General features: G+C 47.3%; 1 protein-coding gene across 2 annotated transcripts in view; it reads left to right on the top strand.

Annotated features, from left to right (window-relative positions):
* The window catches only part of B3GAT1 (beta-1,3-glucuronyltransferase 1), a 66,007-nt gene extending 53,340 nt beyond the window's left edge, over nucleotides 1-12,667 (top strand). For both annotated transcript variants that reach the window (XM_082330618.1, XM_082330617.1), the window contains 4 exons: nucleotides 1,817-2,325; nucleotides 4,941-5,237; nucleotides 11,161-11,278; nucleotides 12,535-12,667. In XM_082330618.1, the coding sequence (XP_082186744.1) occupies nucleotides 1,817-2,325; nucleotides 4,941-5,237; nucleotides 11,161-11,247 (893 nt within the window). In that variant the 3' untranslated portion in view covers nucleotides 11,248-11,278; nucleotides 12,535-12,667. The remainder of the gene's footprint in view (nucleotides 1-1,816; nucleotides 2,326-4,940; nucleotides 5,238-11,160; nucleotides 11,279-12,534) is intronic.
* Nucleotides 12,668-14,262: the final 1,595 nt, after the last annotated feature.

Below are 14,262 nucleotides of genomic sequence, written 5' to 3'. Positions count from 1 at the left end.
GGGATCTACTGGGCTCTAAAACAGGACTTGAAAGACTACTAAGAATATGCTGTCTGTATACCAGTTTGATTCAGTGCCCTGAAAACTGGGAGCTGTTTTTTGTCAATGGCCACAGACACTAAAGTTGCAGCACAGGGACTGCTCTGACTCAGTCCTGAACTTACTGATGACCTTGGTAAGACACTTCCTCTGCCTCTGCTTCTCTGAGCCCCCAGTGGAAAATGAGTGGTAACAGAGACCAACCTGAAAGCTCTTGGGAGAAATCGTTTTGTTCTTGTAATGTGTTTCTGAGATCCTTTGGTAGCAGGTGCTGAAAAAGAGACGTGCATCTATACGCTAGCGAGCATAGAACAGCAGTGCTTACACATGCCAGGATTTACAGCTGAGGGTTTGACCTGCAGGGGTTTACAAACTGTCTCAAGCACCCTCCTGGCTAATTACATTTGTGTCTGTGTCCAATGCATTTTGCAGATTTATTTTTTAATTGATTCCAGTGTTCTCTGCTTTCAGAGAGCTCTGCTATGTGATGCTGATATGCTTTGCCTTATATAGGGCCTGATACCAACATGTGCAGGACACCTTGTCCCTGTTCCCCCCCCACCAGATATACACCTTCCTTCTGTCAATGCCATGTACGAGGCCTTCACTCGGTTCAGGGCTGGTATCAAAGTCTATGCTGCTGGAAGAGTAACATGCTATGACAAAACCATAGGTAGTACCCTGCTGGGTCAGATCTAATGTCTGTCTGTTCCTGTTCTTTCTCATCTGAAGTTCCTGGTAGTAGCTGGTTTTGCAAAATCTATGGCTCAAAGTATTATGTGCCCACTAGAGAGCAGCTGGCTTATATCCTGAATGGAAGTGCCCCTTCATCTCTGCCAGTTCCTAACTGTAGACTGTGGTATTCCTGCTGGTCTGCAGCGGTACGGAAGTGTGACAGTCGCACCCTGGAAAAGTGACAGGTGCATGAACATTTTTTTCCCCTTGAGCTGATCGTGAACAAGTCTCTCCTTGCAAGGATTTTATATGCTTGGATCAGTGTATCCTATATATATATATATATATATGCTGTTCATTGTTCACATCCGCACTACTGAGTGGGCTGTTGTGTTCAGAGATTGGTAGGGTCTTTTTGAGGAGAGGTTAGTCAGAGGCAGGTGAAAGTCTCTGCAGGAAAAAGCCTGCAATTACAGGCTTTAATTTCTACTCTCCATTTCTGGATTTGAACTGTGTCTTTCCCCGCTTCTCTGTGCCCCATCCCAGGCCTGTCAGGAGAGCAGTGGGGTACTGCAGTATCCTGGCCAGATGATGCTGCTGGGGGATCTTCACTGACTCGGTATTTTCCACCAGTTAGTTCCCTGCCTCCCAGTCCAGGTGTTCCAGTGCCTGAGTGCAGAGCCGTGAGTCCTGTCCCACTGAGCGCGGTGCCCAGAGCACTGGAGGTCTTCAGGAATGACAGATCGTCAGTCCATGGTGCTATTTCCTTTGTCTAGATCTAATTGCTGTACAAGCCTGTCTCTTCTGGGTGCTTTTTGAAGTTGCTTATTCTGAGCACACAGCTGCAGCGTTGTCCTGGGCTCTCAGGCCTTGTTCGGTGCTGGTTTTCTAACAGCAGGAACTTCTTTTCTCATGTGTGTTCGTTCCTGATTTCTTTATTTATTTGTGTACTTATTTATTAAAGCCTCCATCCGAGCTTGTTTCCTTTCCTCTGAAACCATGAGGGTGACCTGCTATTAGCAAGCAGCCAGCTGGCTCAGTTGGGGGGTGTTGGAGGACTGAGTCCATGTGGCTTTTTCTTCTCTCTCATACCCTTGCTCAGATGATGGTGGTGACTCCCGGCGTGATCTCGCTGCAGGCTTGGACTCCAAGGAATACTGCTTGTCGGACCGGGACATTGTGGAGGTGGTGAGGACAGAATATGTTTATACCCGCCCACCCCCGTGGTCAGACACCCTTCCCACCATCCACGTCATTACACCCACCTACAGCCGGCCCGTACAGAAGGCAGAGCTGACGCGCCTGGCCAACACCCTCCTGCACGTGCCAAACCTGCACTGGATCCTGGTGGAGGACTCACAGCGGCGCACGCCTCTCATCACCCGGCTGCTGCGGGACACAGGGCTTAACTACACCCACCTCAATGTGGAGACACCCCGCAACTACAAGCTGCGGGGAGACATGAGGGATCCTCGCATTCCTCGGGGGACCATGCAGAGGAATCTTGCCCTGAGATGGCTGAGAGAGACCTTTAACAAAAATAACAGCCAGCCTGGGATTGTTTACTTTGCCGATGATGATAACACCTACAGCCTGGAGCTCTTTGAGGAGGTAAGACCCTGCTGGGGGGCTCCCAACTGGCTGAGCACCATAGATTAGCACGTGGGGTGTAAAAGATGCTGTGTACTGAGCTGAGGAGATGCTGTGTACCTCCTCTCCTGAGCTCTGGATCAGTCTTTTCTGTATAGTGGTCCCACTGCAGCTTCCTGAAGTTTTATCTAGGACTTGGTTACTGTGCTGCAAAGTGTGTATTTCCCAGTGTCAAAGGCATCCCGTGCGAAGTAACAGGAACCCCAGCTTATCCTGTGGCATGTGATCAGGCAACAGATAGTTTTTACTGCAAAGGAAGCTAATGAGGAGCTGCCTTCCACTGTGGGGAGCCTTGTTAGGGTTGGAACATCGCCTGCTGTCTGACGTGCCTGTGCAGAAGCACGTGCCTAGCAAAAGAGACCTCGGCCATCCTCCTTCCATACCCCACCCTGGAGGAGATTTCTGGCTGGTTCCTGATCTGATGTTATCCACCTTTCTTCTCCACCACCCCTATGTATTGCACTTGTCTGTCTCTTAATTCATGTTTGTTCTTGTTTGAGGAGTCCCTGGGGTTTCTCTTCCTTGCTTGCTGTTTGCGTTTGCTCTCATCCCAGAGTTTCCACTGGTTAAATTCTGTAGCTGTCAAGAGGCTGGTGCCTGCTCTGCACAGATCCCCAGCGGAGGTAGCAGTGCCCTTTCAGAGTTACGCCTGAATGGTGTCAGCGCAGTCACAGGCTTGCAGGACATCTTGTTCAGAGATGCTCTGTGTGGTTGTCTCTGGGTTGCCGCACACATGAGAAGCATGCGTTTGTCAGTGCTTGCTTCTCCTCCCAGAAAAGTGGGGCCCTTCGTGCACTGCCTTGGAGAGATGTGTGCGGTGCTCCCCTCCAGAGCTCTTCCTTGTGCGGCATCAGGGGACGGATGGCCTCTCAGGCTGCTGTAAGCAGGTGATGACCACGAGATCTCAGCCTGGAAGTTTGCAGCTCCAGGAACTGTGATGGCAGGCTGAATTTTAGCATGTCCTGACAATCTTGTCGGGCTTGAGCAGGGGAAGGTTCCCATGTGCTTTCCCACCTTTGCTGTTTGTTCCACTCCTACTGGGGCTCCAAATGAACTCCTGAGCTTTCCCCTGTCTGCAGGTATGCAATGGTCTTACAGTGCCAGGTACGCTGTACCTCACCTGGCTTCCAGCTCAGAAATGGCTTGTTCCCTTGCTCTCCTGAGGCCAAGCTCTTGCAGCAAGGGACCAGAAAGGAGGATTGCCTCCTTCCCCACTAGGTGCCAGTTTTCATACCAGGGATCTCCTATTTATTTGCTCCATACATGCCCGCTTTCCCTTCCCTGATGGCTTTCACTTGAGCTTGGGTAGCCACAGGAATATACACGCTTTTAAAGCTGAAAGCAAATTCAGGCTGAATGTCTGTCTTCCACAGTCCCCTTTGAGGCTGGCTCTGGCAGCATCCTGAGACAGACACCGCACATTAATAAAGCAGAAAGGGTTCCTTCGTTCACCCATGTGCTTTGCTCGTAGAGGCTTCTCCTCTCTGATCTGTAGCTGCAGTTAAGGTCACATGGAGCCAATGAAATGTGCTGTGAAATGCAGAACACACGCACTATTGTTCCCTGTGGACAGGGGCTGCCATTAGCGTGTGTATAATGCAGAAGGGCAAGTGCCAGAGCTCTTCTGGTCTCGTTTGCAGTAATTAGCAGTGATGAGATTAGCTCTGGGAGATCCCTGATCTAAGAGACTGGGCTGAGAGCAGAACGCAAGGCCGAGCCTGCCAGCAGAGCAGGACAGGGCGCTGGGGGTGAGCAGGCAGACTGGCATTCAAAGCATCTGTGTTGGTAACTGCAGGCATCTGAAGTGTCCCCTGATGGCTCCTATCTATTTCTGTTGACTCTACAGGGAGCAGAGGCATCCAGCGTTGTTCCGCTGGGTAGCAGGAGCAGCTACAAAGCACCATCCTGCATGCTGGGAGTTTCTGGAGAGGCTGCGCTTCTCAGCTGTCCCTGAGGTTGTGGGCTACGGCTGCAGTGCCTCCCTCTAAAGATGCTTTTAGCCTTACTGTGGCTCATAGGCTGAGACTGCAGCTCAAATTCCTTAGCTTTCAGAGAAAGCACCTTTCTTCTTAGATGTGCCATGCCTGCATTTCCAGGCGGCCTTGGACAAGGTGCTTCTCTGTGTCCTGGTTTTGCCAGCTGCCCATGTGGAAGACTGATGCCCCACAGCTCTAAAGACCTTTGGTCAAAAAAGCACTCTTAAACCTCAGTTATGTTTACTATTGGCAGCTCTGTTTTTAGTGCTGAACTCATGCTTGGTTCCGTGGCTGTCCATTACTATTGCTGTTGTTAGTTGCCACTTTCCAAAGCACTTTGCTTCTCCAGCTGCAGGATGTGCATCCTTGTACAGGTGAGTAATGAGCTCCGTGGCTTGGTCCAAGCCACAGAGGGTGTCTGGGAACGTAACCCAGGCTCTGAGCTCTAGGGTTTGTGCTGAAGCTCAGGGGCATTCGTCTCCTGCAGGACAGTGAGCAAGCTGAAGTTGTTCTGCTGGGGTGCTGGTTTGTGTGTTGGGAGTCTCATGCAGCTGATCCTTCTGTGTGCACCCACCGTACCCTCTCTTTCCTTGCCTCCAGATGCGCAGCACCAGAAAGGTGTCGGTGTGGCCAGTAGCCTTCGTCGGTGGCTTGCGCTACGAGTCGCCCAAAGTAAACGCTGCAGGGAAGGTCTATGGCTGGAAAACTGTGTTCGACCCCCATCGCCCCTTTGCTATAGACATGGCGGGGTTTGCTGTGAACCTCAGACTGATTCTCCAGCGATCTCAGGCTTACTTCAAACTGCGAGGAGTGAAGGGAGGCTACCAAGAGAGCAGCCTGCTCCGGGAACTAGTGACCTTGAATGACCTTGAGCCGAAAGCTGCCAATTGCACTAAGGTATAGTCTCTTCCTCATACATGGGTTGTAAGGATCCAGAGGTAGGAGAGAGCCCATTCAGTCACTTGTCCTCTGTGTTTGAAGAGAGCACACCCCCATTGCAAAGGAGCTGGGAGTGGCCGATTATGTATTAAAATGTGTGGAAGGCAGTTATCTTTTTTAGTTGCAGGCTGATAGCGGTGGCCATAGGCCTCAAAATATGTAGTCTTCTCTCCCCTGTAACTGTTCATCTTTCTTATATTATCTCTAGAAAATATCCTTATTATTTTCAAGATGGGCTTATCTGTGGCCTTGCTAATCCCCTGGGGCAGGGAACTCCATAGGTGAAATGTATGGCGGTTGCTTTACGTGAATTCCTGAGGGGAGCTTTTGAGTACTGGTACTCCTGTGATAAGCCAGCATCGTATGAGATTTGGCCCTCTGGGACCCGTGTGAACTGTAACCCAGGAGTACCAGCCACGGCGTTTCCTGGCTGCAGGGAAAGACTGTTCACACAATCACTGCCTTATTGCGAAGTTGCCTTCTCCCTCTTGTCATCTATGCAATATCGCTGTAGTTGTCCACAACAACCTGGATCTTTCTGTGCCAGAGATAATGTAGAAATGTTTTAATTCCTGGAATATTGCTCTGAGCCGTAGGAGGCTTCCATAAAGCTTAATTTTGGGGGATTTTACTGCTGTCAAATGACTGCTAATTATTTGACTGTACGTATTGCCTAGGAGCCACCAGGTCATCGAGCAGGACCCCTATGTGCTAAATAACATAGACACTCAGAACACAATGATGGTTCTTGCCCTAAAGACTTCCCAGTCTGAGATGAGAGACAACAGATGGATATCTATCTGGAATGACAGGGGAGCGTGCGAGATGCAATGAGACAATGCTGGTTAGTGTGACAGGCATCAATCATAGCACATCAGCAATGGAGGTGCTGTCAAGTGCTTCTGAAAGCTTTGTGAGTGGGTCTGCTGAGAACCACAGGTGTGGAGGGGTCCCTCTGAGATCACAGACCCTTGTGTAGCACTCTCATGCCTTTGGCTGTAATAGGATTTAGGGAGTCTTTATTGCTTAATTATCCCAGGAGGATTATTCTTTTTTTTGCAAATCAGCTGTTACTGCTGACAGACCCAGTGTTGGATCCAGGTCTCCGTCCCTTTTTGGGATAGGAGAAAATTTTGAATAATACCCTTTGTCTCTGCTTTCCATCTGCACTGCTCCACAGCCCCAGCCGTGGAAAAACCAAGGATCTCAATGTTCAGCTGTGCTCAGGCAAGGAGTCCAGGAATAAGGAAGAGGAGCTGAGAGGGAGGAGCAACTTTGTTTATTATCTAATACTTGCTGTGGCTCATTTTTTAAATCTACATGTCTGTGGTTATGGCTGTCCAGCACTGGGATAAATAACACAGATGGTCTTCCAAGGGTGGGAAAAGAGATTAGATTAAAATTAGATCTCTCTTCTTGGACACTGTGTGGCCTACTAGCTAACAAGAAAGCACTGGCTGGAAATAAGTGTGTTTGCAGCAGGACAAAGGAGATGCCCAGGTTGCCTTTAGGCTGCTGTACAGATTAGGGGTGTTTATTCCATGGCCAGTTATGCAATCTTTGGTATATTGTCCCTGCTGTAAATAACTGTTGGAAAGAAGCTGTGTTAAAAGGCTGGGGATAGGAAATGACGGTTGTGGAGGAACAGGAGAGGAAGGAAAAGGTTGTTTCCAGGCAGGAGGAAAAAAAATTATGCTGTCAGACAGGCTGTCGTGTCAGTGCTGTCACACAAGAGCTGCAGGTCAGAGGTGGAGAGGAAGCAGGAATTGCTGGCCAGGATTTGAAGCAGACTGTATTTCTTTTTTTGGCTAGGCTGTGGGGATCTTACAAGGGTCCCTGTTGTGAACTGAATGCTGTCTGCTCCTGGCAAACTCTGAGTGCTGCTTTGCAGGTTGAGCTTTGCCTTTCTGCTTTTAGCTGATGCCAGCAGCCTCCATTTCCCAATGGCTGTTTTGCTCGCCCATTTGATGAGGAGGAGAGTCCAGCCAAGCAGCAGAGAAGGACAAAGTAGGCTATGGTCTGGGGTCCTCTTGCCCCGAGATCAAAGCACGGACTTCTTTCTCATTGCGCTGGTGTGCTCCCAGCAGTTGTCATGGTTTGCTTCTGTTAAGCATAACCATGCTCCTGCTTTGCAGTGAGATTTACATTAAAAATTATGATGTGCTCAGATACAGTCGTTAAGGAGGGATCAGAGAGAAGTAAGATAAGCACAGACATCTGTTCTCAAAAAATGCTGCCTTCCCTGTGTGCAGTGCTGGTATTTGTAATATTTATCAGAATTCAGCCCACAAATGCACACTCCAGCAAAAAGCTTAAGCTCTGGCCAAAGACACATATCCTGCTTATTTTCTTTGATTTGGGAACTGCCTAAAATGAAGGGAAAAATGAAGGAAGTCAGTATTAATTGCTGAGGAGAAAGGAGAGAGTTATCCCTCCTTATCAGGAGGGAAGGGTTGCTTTATAGTGGAGTTGTAAGGAAATAAGGCGTTGCAAGCATGCTATGTATTTCTGTGATCTGCTGCTTCTGCATTTCCCCACACACACCCCCAAAGCAAACCATACTCTCTTCAGTCCATCGACACAGGATAGAGGTCTGAGATTCTGTATTCCCATAAGGTTGACGTAACTGGGACGTACTTTGCTCCCCATTTTCTATTAACACCTGAGGAAACAAACTGCGTAGTGCTCAACTAGGGAGCCCTTAAAGAAGAGAGACTTTGAGTGGCCCCAGCTATTGAAAAAGCCTCAGCGTGGGCTGGCACAAGAGGACAGACCACAAAATACAAGGTCATTGGAAATGAGGCTGCTCCGGGAGCCGCTTGTTTCTCCAGGGAGATAGGCGAGGGTACGTTTGGTTGGGTGAGACGGGCTTTTGTGCACTCGGGTGGTCTCGGTAGCAATTCACTGGGATTGAAGTGGTGGCTAAAAGTAGTGATTCCTCCTCTCTCCTTATCTCTTGGCTGAGTCAGATCTGAGATTAAATTAGCAGCTCCGTGTTTAGGTGGATGTTGTGAAAAGGAATCGGCTGGCAGCTTTGCGCTGGACCAGGAGCGGCTGCCTCTGAGCCTTAGAGGCAGGGTGCCTGTGGGCACTGTTAAATGCCAGTCGCTATAACCGGTTGCTATCAGACACAGGCTAGAGAACAGGGAGCAAAGAGAGCTCTCCTGGCAGTACTTGAAGCACACACCAACACTGTGGCTACCCTGGATCTTGGAACTGGCTCTGGGAGGGGAATAAATCCTTGTGCTTATGGTGGAGACCAAGAGAGGAAGCAAATCTGTCATTTCAGCTTGGTTCTCTTTTTCTTCACGTTGTGTAGTCTCCATTCAAATACCAATTACTGAAACCCTCCACAGAGGGTCTGTGTGCTTGAAATCCTGGTCCTTGCAGGTCGACTTGCCCGTTTGCTTTTTAATTTCCTGCTAGAAGACAATGAAGAAGTCTGCTGTGGAGATGAACCCTTGTAATCTCTTAGATCTGTTTTGAGTCCTCTGATTCTGAACGGCAAGGCTGTAAATGACTGGAAGTGTTTCACAGCAGTAGAGATTTTTAAAGGGGACTTCCCTCAGGTGATCTATATGAAACCACTGTTCAGGGGAAGTCAGATACTTGGTCCCCCTCACTGTTTACTTTTTGCACAAGCCAGAGCTTCCCTGAGGCATAAACCAAACACACTGCTTGTGGAAAAAATCAAGCAATTGGCTGAGAGGAAAAGCAGGTGTTTCTGTACTAAATGGTGATCTCCCTCCCACATTAAAGAACACAGCATGAAACATGGTAGAAGCTGCTGTATCAAGCCACAAACTCTGAAAATCGGTCCATTTTAGTTAATATAACTGTCTCGTTTGGCACTTGGCTTTAACAATGGAAAAGTGGGATCCAGTTTAAAGAAAAGCTAATGATGTGTAGCTGTGGTCTTCTGTTTATGGAGTATGTGGTTAGAGTTGTTTAAGCGTGAGTCCCATTCCTGGCAGAGCGCAGCCCTTGGCCATCAGCAGGGTTGAGTGTTTATGTGTCAGAAGCAGAAAGAGCTCTTACCTGCTCCCACTGGAAAGGAGAATTGGCTACAAGATCTTCTAGCACCTGGACTGCATTAAGCTTTATACATTGTTTGTTGGATGAGGAGCCCATAACTGATGCTTGCATAACACCGAGAGCCACTTGTACAGACCTGTTTGGTTTTGCCTTTTCATAGGAAAGTAACGCAGTAATTGCAGTAGCGTTGCTGCAGTGGGTGAGCAGGACTATAATAAAGGCTAACTTTGATGAGCGGGCTCTGAAGTGGTTGTGGGGGAGCGATGAAATGGTTTTTTGGACCCACTCCAGACAGCAGTTGGTCTCTACTGCCTTAGTTATTAGCAGGCAAGATTTAAGCCCCGTGCAGGAGGTGACTGCTCACATCAGAGACAAATTTGGTCAAACAGCTTCTTGAGAAGGTGGGGGTGCTCCTGTTTAACCAGAAGGGTTTGAAAAGTGCTTTGTTCATCCTTTAGAAACAGAACGTGCCCTCATTTTTCAGAAAAGCAGGGACTGGGTATGAAATGGTTTGCAGATACTTGGATTAAATGTGCGGAGTATTGTCATGGCAACAAGCGGGAAACCCCCGGAAGGTAGGAAATATCAATGCGAACAGGTGAAGGGAAGCAGGAAACGGTAGCTCTGAAGGGATAAAGCTGCTCCCAGCAATCCAGGTTCTAGGAGCAAAGCAGTAAGTATAATTGAGCCTAGTGAGGGGAGAGTATTTTAAACAGCTTCCAGAACTGTCTGTGCCAGCAGGATAGCACAGCTAGTAGAAACTGTTTACCTATAATACTCCCCCTCCACCTCCAAAAATGTTAGACCACCTCTTCAATTTATATTTTTTCCAGTACTCCTCCACAGATGTTGATCTATATTAAACTTTGCTGCTAAGACTGAGGGAAGCTTTTAGTAGAAGCTTCAGTTCTGTTTTAAGCAAGTTGGAGAGGGGCTTTAAAGCGATGCAACGTATTGTACCTGGTACAGAATAGTGGATGGCAGCGCGGGGCCAGCATTTCAAAGGAAATGTGTGGGGCTTTTGAGGTGATATGGTAGACTAACGCTTGCTGGGTTACAAAAGGGCTGTGTACAGCCCAGGGCATGAGGGAGGAAGGGAGTAACTAGCTGTAACTAGCTCCTGCATCTTGCAGCTCTGAGACAGCAGAGGTTGCAATAGAGAACCAAAGCAGCAGTAAGTACTTCTCAGATCAGTGTCACTCTCACATCTTTTTAGGGTCTTAAAAGAATTTGAAAGTCGAAAAGTAGCGATAGTGAGGTTAGAGAGCAGACTAATATCTTCCCTCCAATAATGGATTTTCAGAGACGCACTGAAAAATCCATTTTAATATTTCACACAACCAAAGGCAATGGTGACAATTGGAGCAGCTTCCCTCTAATGCACAGGTCACAATGTGACCTGAAGCGGCAAGAATTTGCGTTTCCACTCTATCTCCTAGCAAGTAACTCCACACTGGCCAAGGATGTAGGAACATGATAACCAAGAACCAGAGTAAGGAACTTGGTCTATGGGGAAACATGCGTGTGATTCTCTGGTTGTGAAGGAACTGCCTTACATCATTGAAAAGGTTGATGAGCCTTTCGAGGAAGATGGTTGATAACTACATGGAAGGAGCAGGTTAATGTCCCAAGACAGTACACTATAAAATGGGTAATTTCTGTGCACTGTGCATTTTGGATAGCAGTAGGCCTGCCTAAATGAAGTTTTATGCAAACCTCCTTTCAGCTGTGAATGCGCCATTAGGCTCCAGGGTAGATGGTTAAATTGCACTATTGATTTAATGTGCAAGAATATTTGTTAGTGCAGTGAAGAGATGCAGCTAATGACTTCTGTTGGCTTCTTCAGATTTTAGTCTGGCATACGAGAACAGAAAAGCCTGTGCTGGTGAATGAGGGGAAGAAAGGATTCACAGATCCCAACGTGGAAATCTGACTGTGCATGGCTGAGCGGAGACCAACACCTGGTAAGAGCTCACATTTTTGAACAGTAATGAGAAGCAACAGTAAAAAGGGAAAATACTAGACAATGACAGGAAAAAGACAAGACCTCTTTTAAATCTGCTTTTTAATTTCCATTTTTCACATCTCTGACCTTCCTTTACTGCAGAACTTCTTGAGACCTTAGTTAATCTCTTTTTTATCTTTAAAACAGGCTGCTAAAGGGGAAATACCTGGTGAGAGGTTGGGGGAAAGAAGAGAAATCCAGGGAGTGAGAGTTTAGGCAGAAGTTACATTGTTAAAAAAACAAACCCTTGTCTAAACAAGAAGGTTGCCTTATTAACTGTACTAACATAGCTAAAGCACAAGGGTGAAGGATGTGGATTCATCCACCTGGAAACACCTGAGGAAAGCCAAGGCAATATTGGTGAAAGCATTTTTAGGTCAGGCAGAAGCTTTCACCGAGGGAAGAGTTTAATTTATATCCACATCAAAGCCACACAAAGTCAGTGACAAGTAAGGGAGGGTGGATTAAACCCCACATGAGGCATTTGTTTACCTAAGGTGAGCACACAGTTTCTTCTTCCATGGAAAGGAGGAAAGAACACGCACATTGATGGGTGACTTCCTGCTCATTTGTTCATGCCCTGGCTTCTCACCTTTAATTACCTGAGCATCCTGGTGCGTTTAGTCTTCTGTATTTCCAGAGTGCACTCTGCAGTTGGTTTGCCAGAGTGAAGGGTGGGCTATTCGCTTATATCTGCATCCAGACTATGTTGCCACTCTTCATCATTATGGGGAAAAAAATAAATGCACAACTCCCTTCAACTGGAGTGTAGAACCAGGCCTGGAGGGGAGAGAGGGTTGCTGCTCGTTCTCTGAGTTTCCTCTCGAATACAGAGAAGAAAGAACAGCAAAGGAAAGGGGTAGATTTGCTCAGCAGCGGTATATTTTTAACAGTAACGAGCTCTCTTATAGCACATTCCCTCAGGTTAACTGGATGGAGCCCTGCCTGCTGCAGTGGCCTGCCTTTGCTGCCCATTGGCAGGACAGCAGAGGAAAGCCTGCACTGGCATATTATCTGCGCTATATATAGCGGCTTTGCAGAGAGGCCATAGCTCTTCAGCGCTGTCACAACTGCTTTTCACCACCACCCAGTTGCCTAGCAGCAGTATGCACAGATCTGCAATCCTAGATGGGTTTTGGGATAGTTCCAAGGGGTGGCAGCTAACTGCAGCGAGGCAAAAGGGTAATATACATGCCGGTTGTGTCTCTGTTGCAGAAGATTTCTTCATGCACAGCCTGCAAGGTTCCTCTCCACAGCATACAACCAGCCAGACATGCAGTAGCCAGGACCTCTGCTGACTTCCAAGAGTTTTAGCGTACTGAAAACAAGCAACACTGCATACATAAACTACCCGGATTCCCCTGCCCTTCCTCCTGGACTCTGAGCAGAACCAGATGCTCTGGGGGTGGAGAAAAAGCACAGAAAATACAGGACTGACATCAACTTCAGTACAAGACCAGCTGCCTCGTGAGATGCTCGGTTTGGGAGAAGTGCATGGAGGGCACGATGCACTGAAGACACGGCCCAGCTGGAATGGTAGTCTAGACTGAGGGGGCTGTTTTACAGAATGTGAAAGCAAGGGTGAGAATGCCCACAGGAGTGTGTTGGCCCCCGATGACTTGTTTTTCCTGAGACACACGTACCTTGTGGCTATGTGTGCAACAGCCTAAGCAGCTCTCTGTTCATGGAGGGGACAGCTGCCTTCTGAGATGGCACCTTAGCCCTTAATTTTAAATCTACTTTAATCAGTGTTTATTACGCTGCACAAGACAGGAAGGTTTCGATGGAGGGTGAAAAGCAAGGCAGGTTAGAACAAACCCATTAAGTATCTCTGTTCTCTTTGTACTCCCCCTCCTTTCCCTTCACTAGTTTCACGGTTTGGAGGGCAATCTGTGTTCCTGGATGGAGTTCTGTTTACAGCATGTGGTTCTCTATTCATCCATGCTAAAATAATTGGAAGTGGGTTTTAATGAGATTGTTGTGGGCATACACCATAGTACTTCATCCAGGCTCAGATCTTGGTTCTGTTTAGCTCTAATTTGGTTCATATGAGCATTAGGTGTGGGATTCTCTGAAGGGTGCTCCTACATAAAGCCAAATTTCCACTCTTAAAAAATAAAGTTAACTGCTTAAAACTAGGGATTGAATGATAGAAACTGATTTTAGTGCATTTACCATTCTACTGGAATGTATCCTTCAGCCCCAGCCCCTTTTTCAGAGCCATGCCAGAACTACTGCAGAGCTGCTGGCGTGAAAAGCCACACTGGAGCAGTTCGAGAGTTAACTTCTGATGGATAGAGCAGCACCCTTGTAAAGGGGATCCTGTGCTTAGTGCTCTATTTCTTCAGCACCTGGCTTGAGGTAGGCTGAAAAACTATCTGTGTAGAACATTAGTTGCCTCTTCCCTGTTCTGTAACATCAAAGGACCTGAGATAGCATTTATGAAAGGGTGTTCTCTGATGAAACTATATTTTGCTTCTCAGTGAGAGACACAGGACTGAGCAATGCAGAAGAGGAACCTGGGTGCTACTGCCTTGGTTGACTCTGTATTTGAGATTGACAAACTTGCTGAGGAAGAAACTGAGGTACAACATACCCCTTCTCCCCACCTCAGCCCCTTTTAAAAAAACCAAAACTTACCTCCCCCTTCATAGTTGTTGTCAAACCTTTGATCAACCTCCACTGTCCCAATTCTTTCAAAAAGGTCTGAAGCACAATTTTACCTTTGAATTGACAGAAAATGTAATCCTGGAAATAGACTTGGTTATTTTTAGCCCTAACACATAGAACTATTAAAATGCTATAGATTTGATTGTTAGCTTCACAGTGCAGAAGTCTCCCCTTGGACTAATAACATTGTGTATTTCCTAATATTTAAAAAAAAATATTTTTTTGTAAGTTATTTTCTCCCACTGTATATCAAAACCATTGGGGAAAAGTTGC

Source organism: Platalea leucorodia, assembly GCF_965183815.1.
Source record: "Platalea leucorodia genome assembly, chromosome: 20".
Classification (NCBI taxonomy): Eukaryota; Metazoa; Chordata; class Aves; order Pelecaniformes; family Threskiornithidae; genus Platalea; species Platalea leucorodia.
The sequence above is the reverse complement of the archived record's forward strand: the minus strand, read 5'-3'. Positions and strand labels throughout refer to the sequence as shown.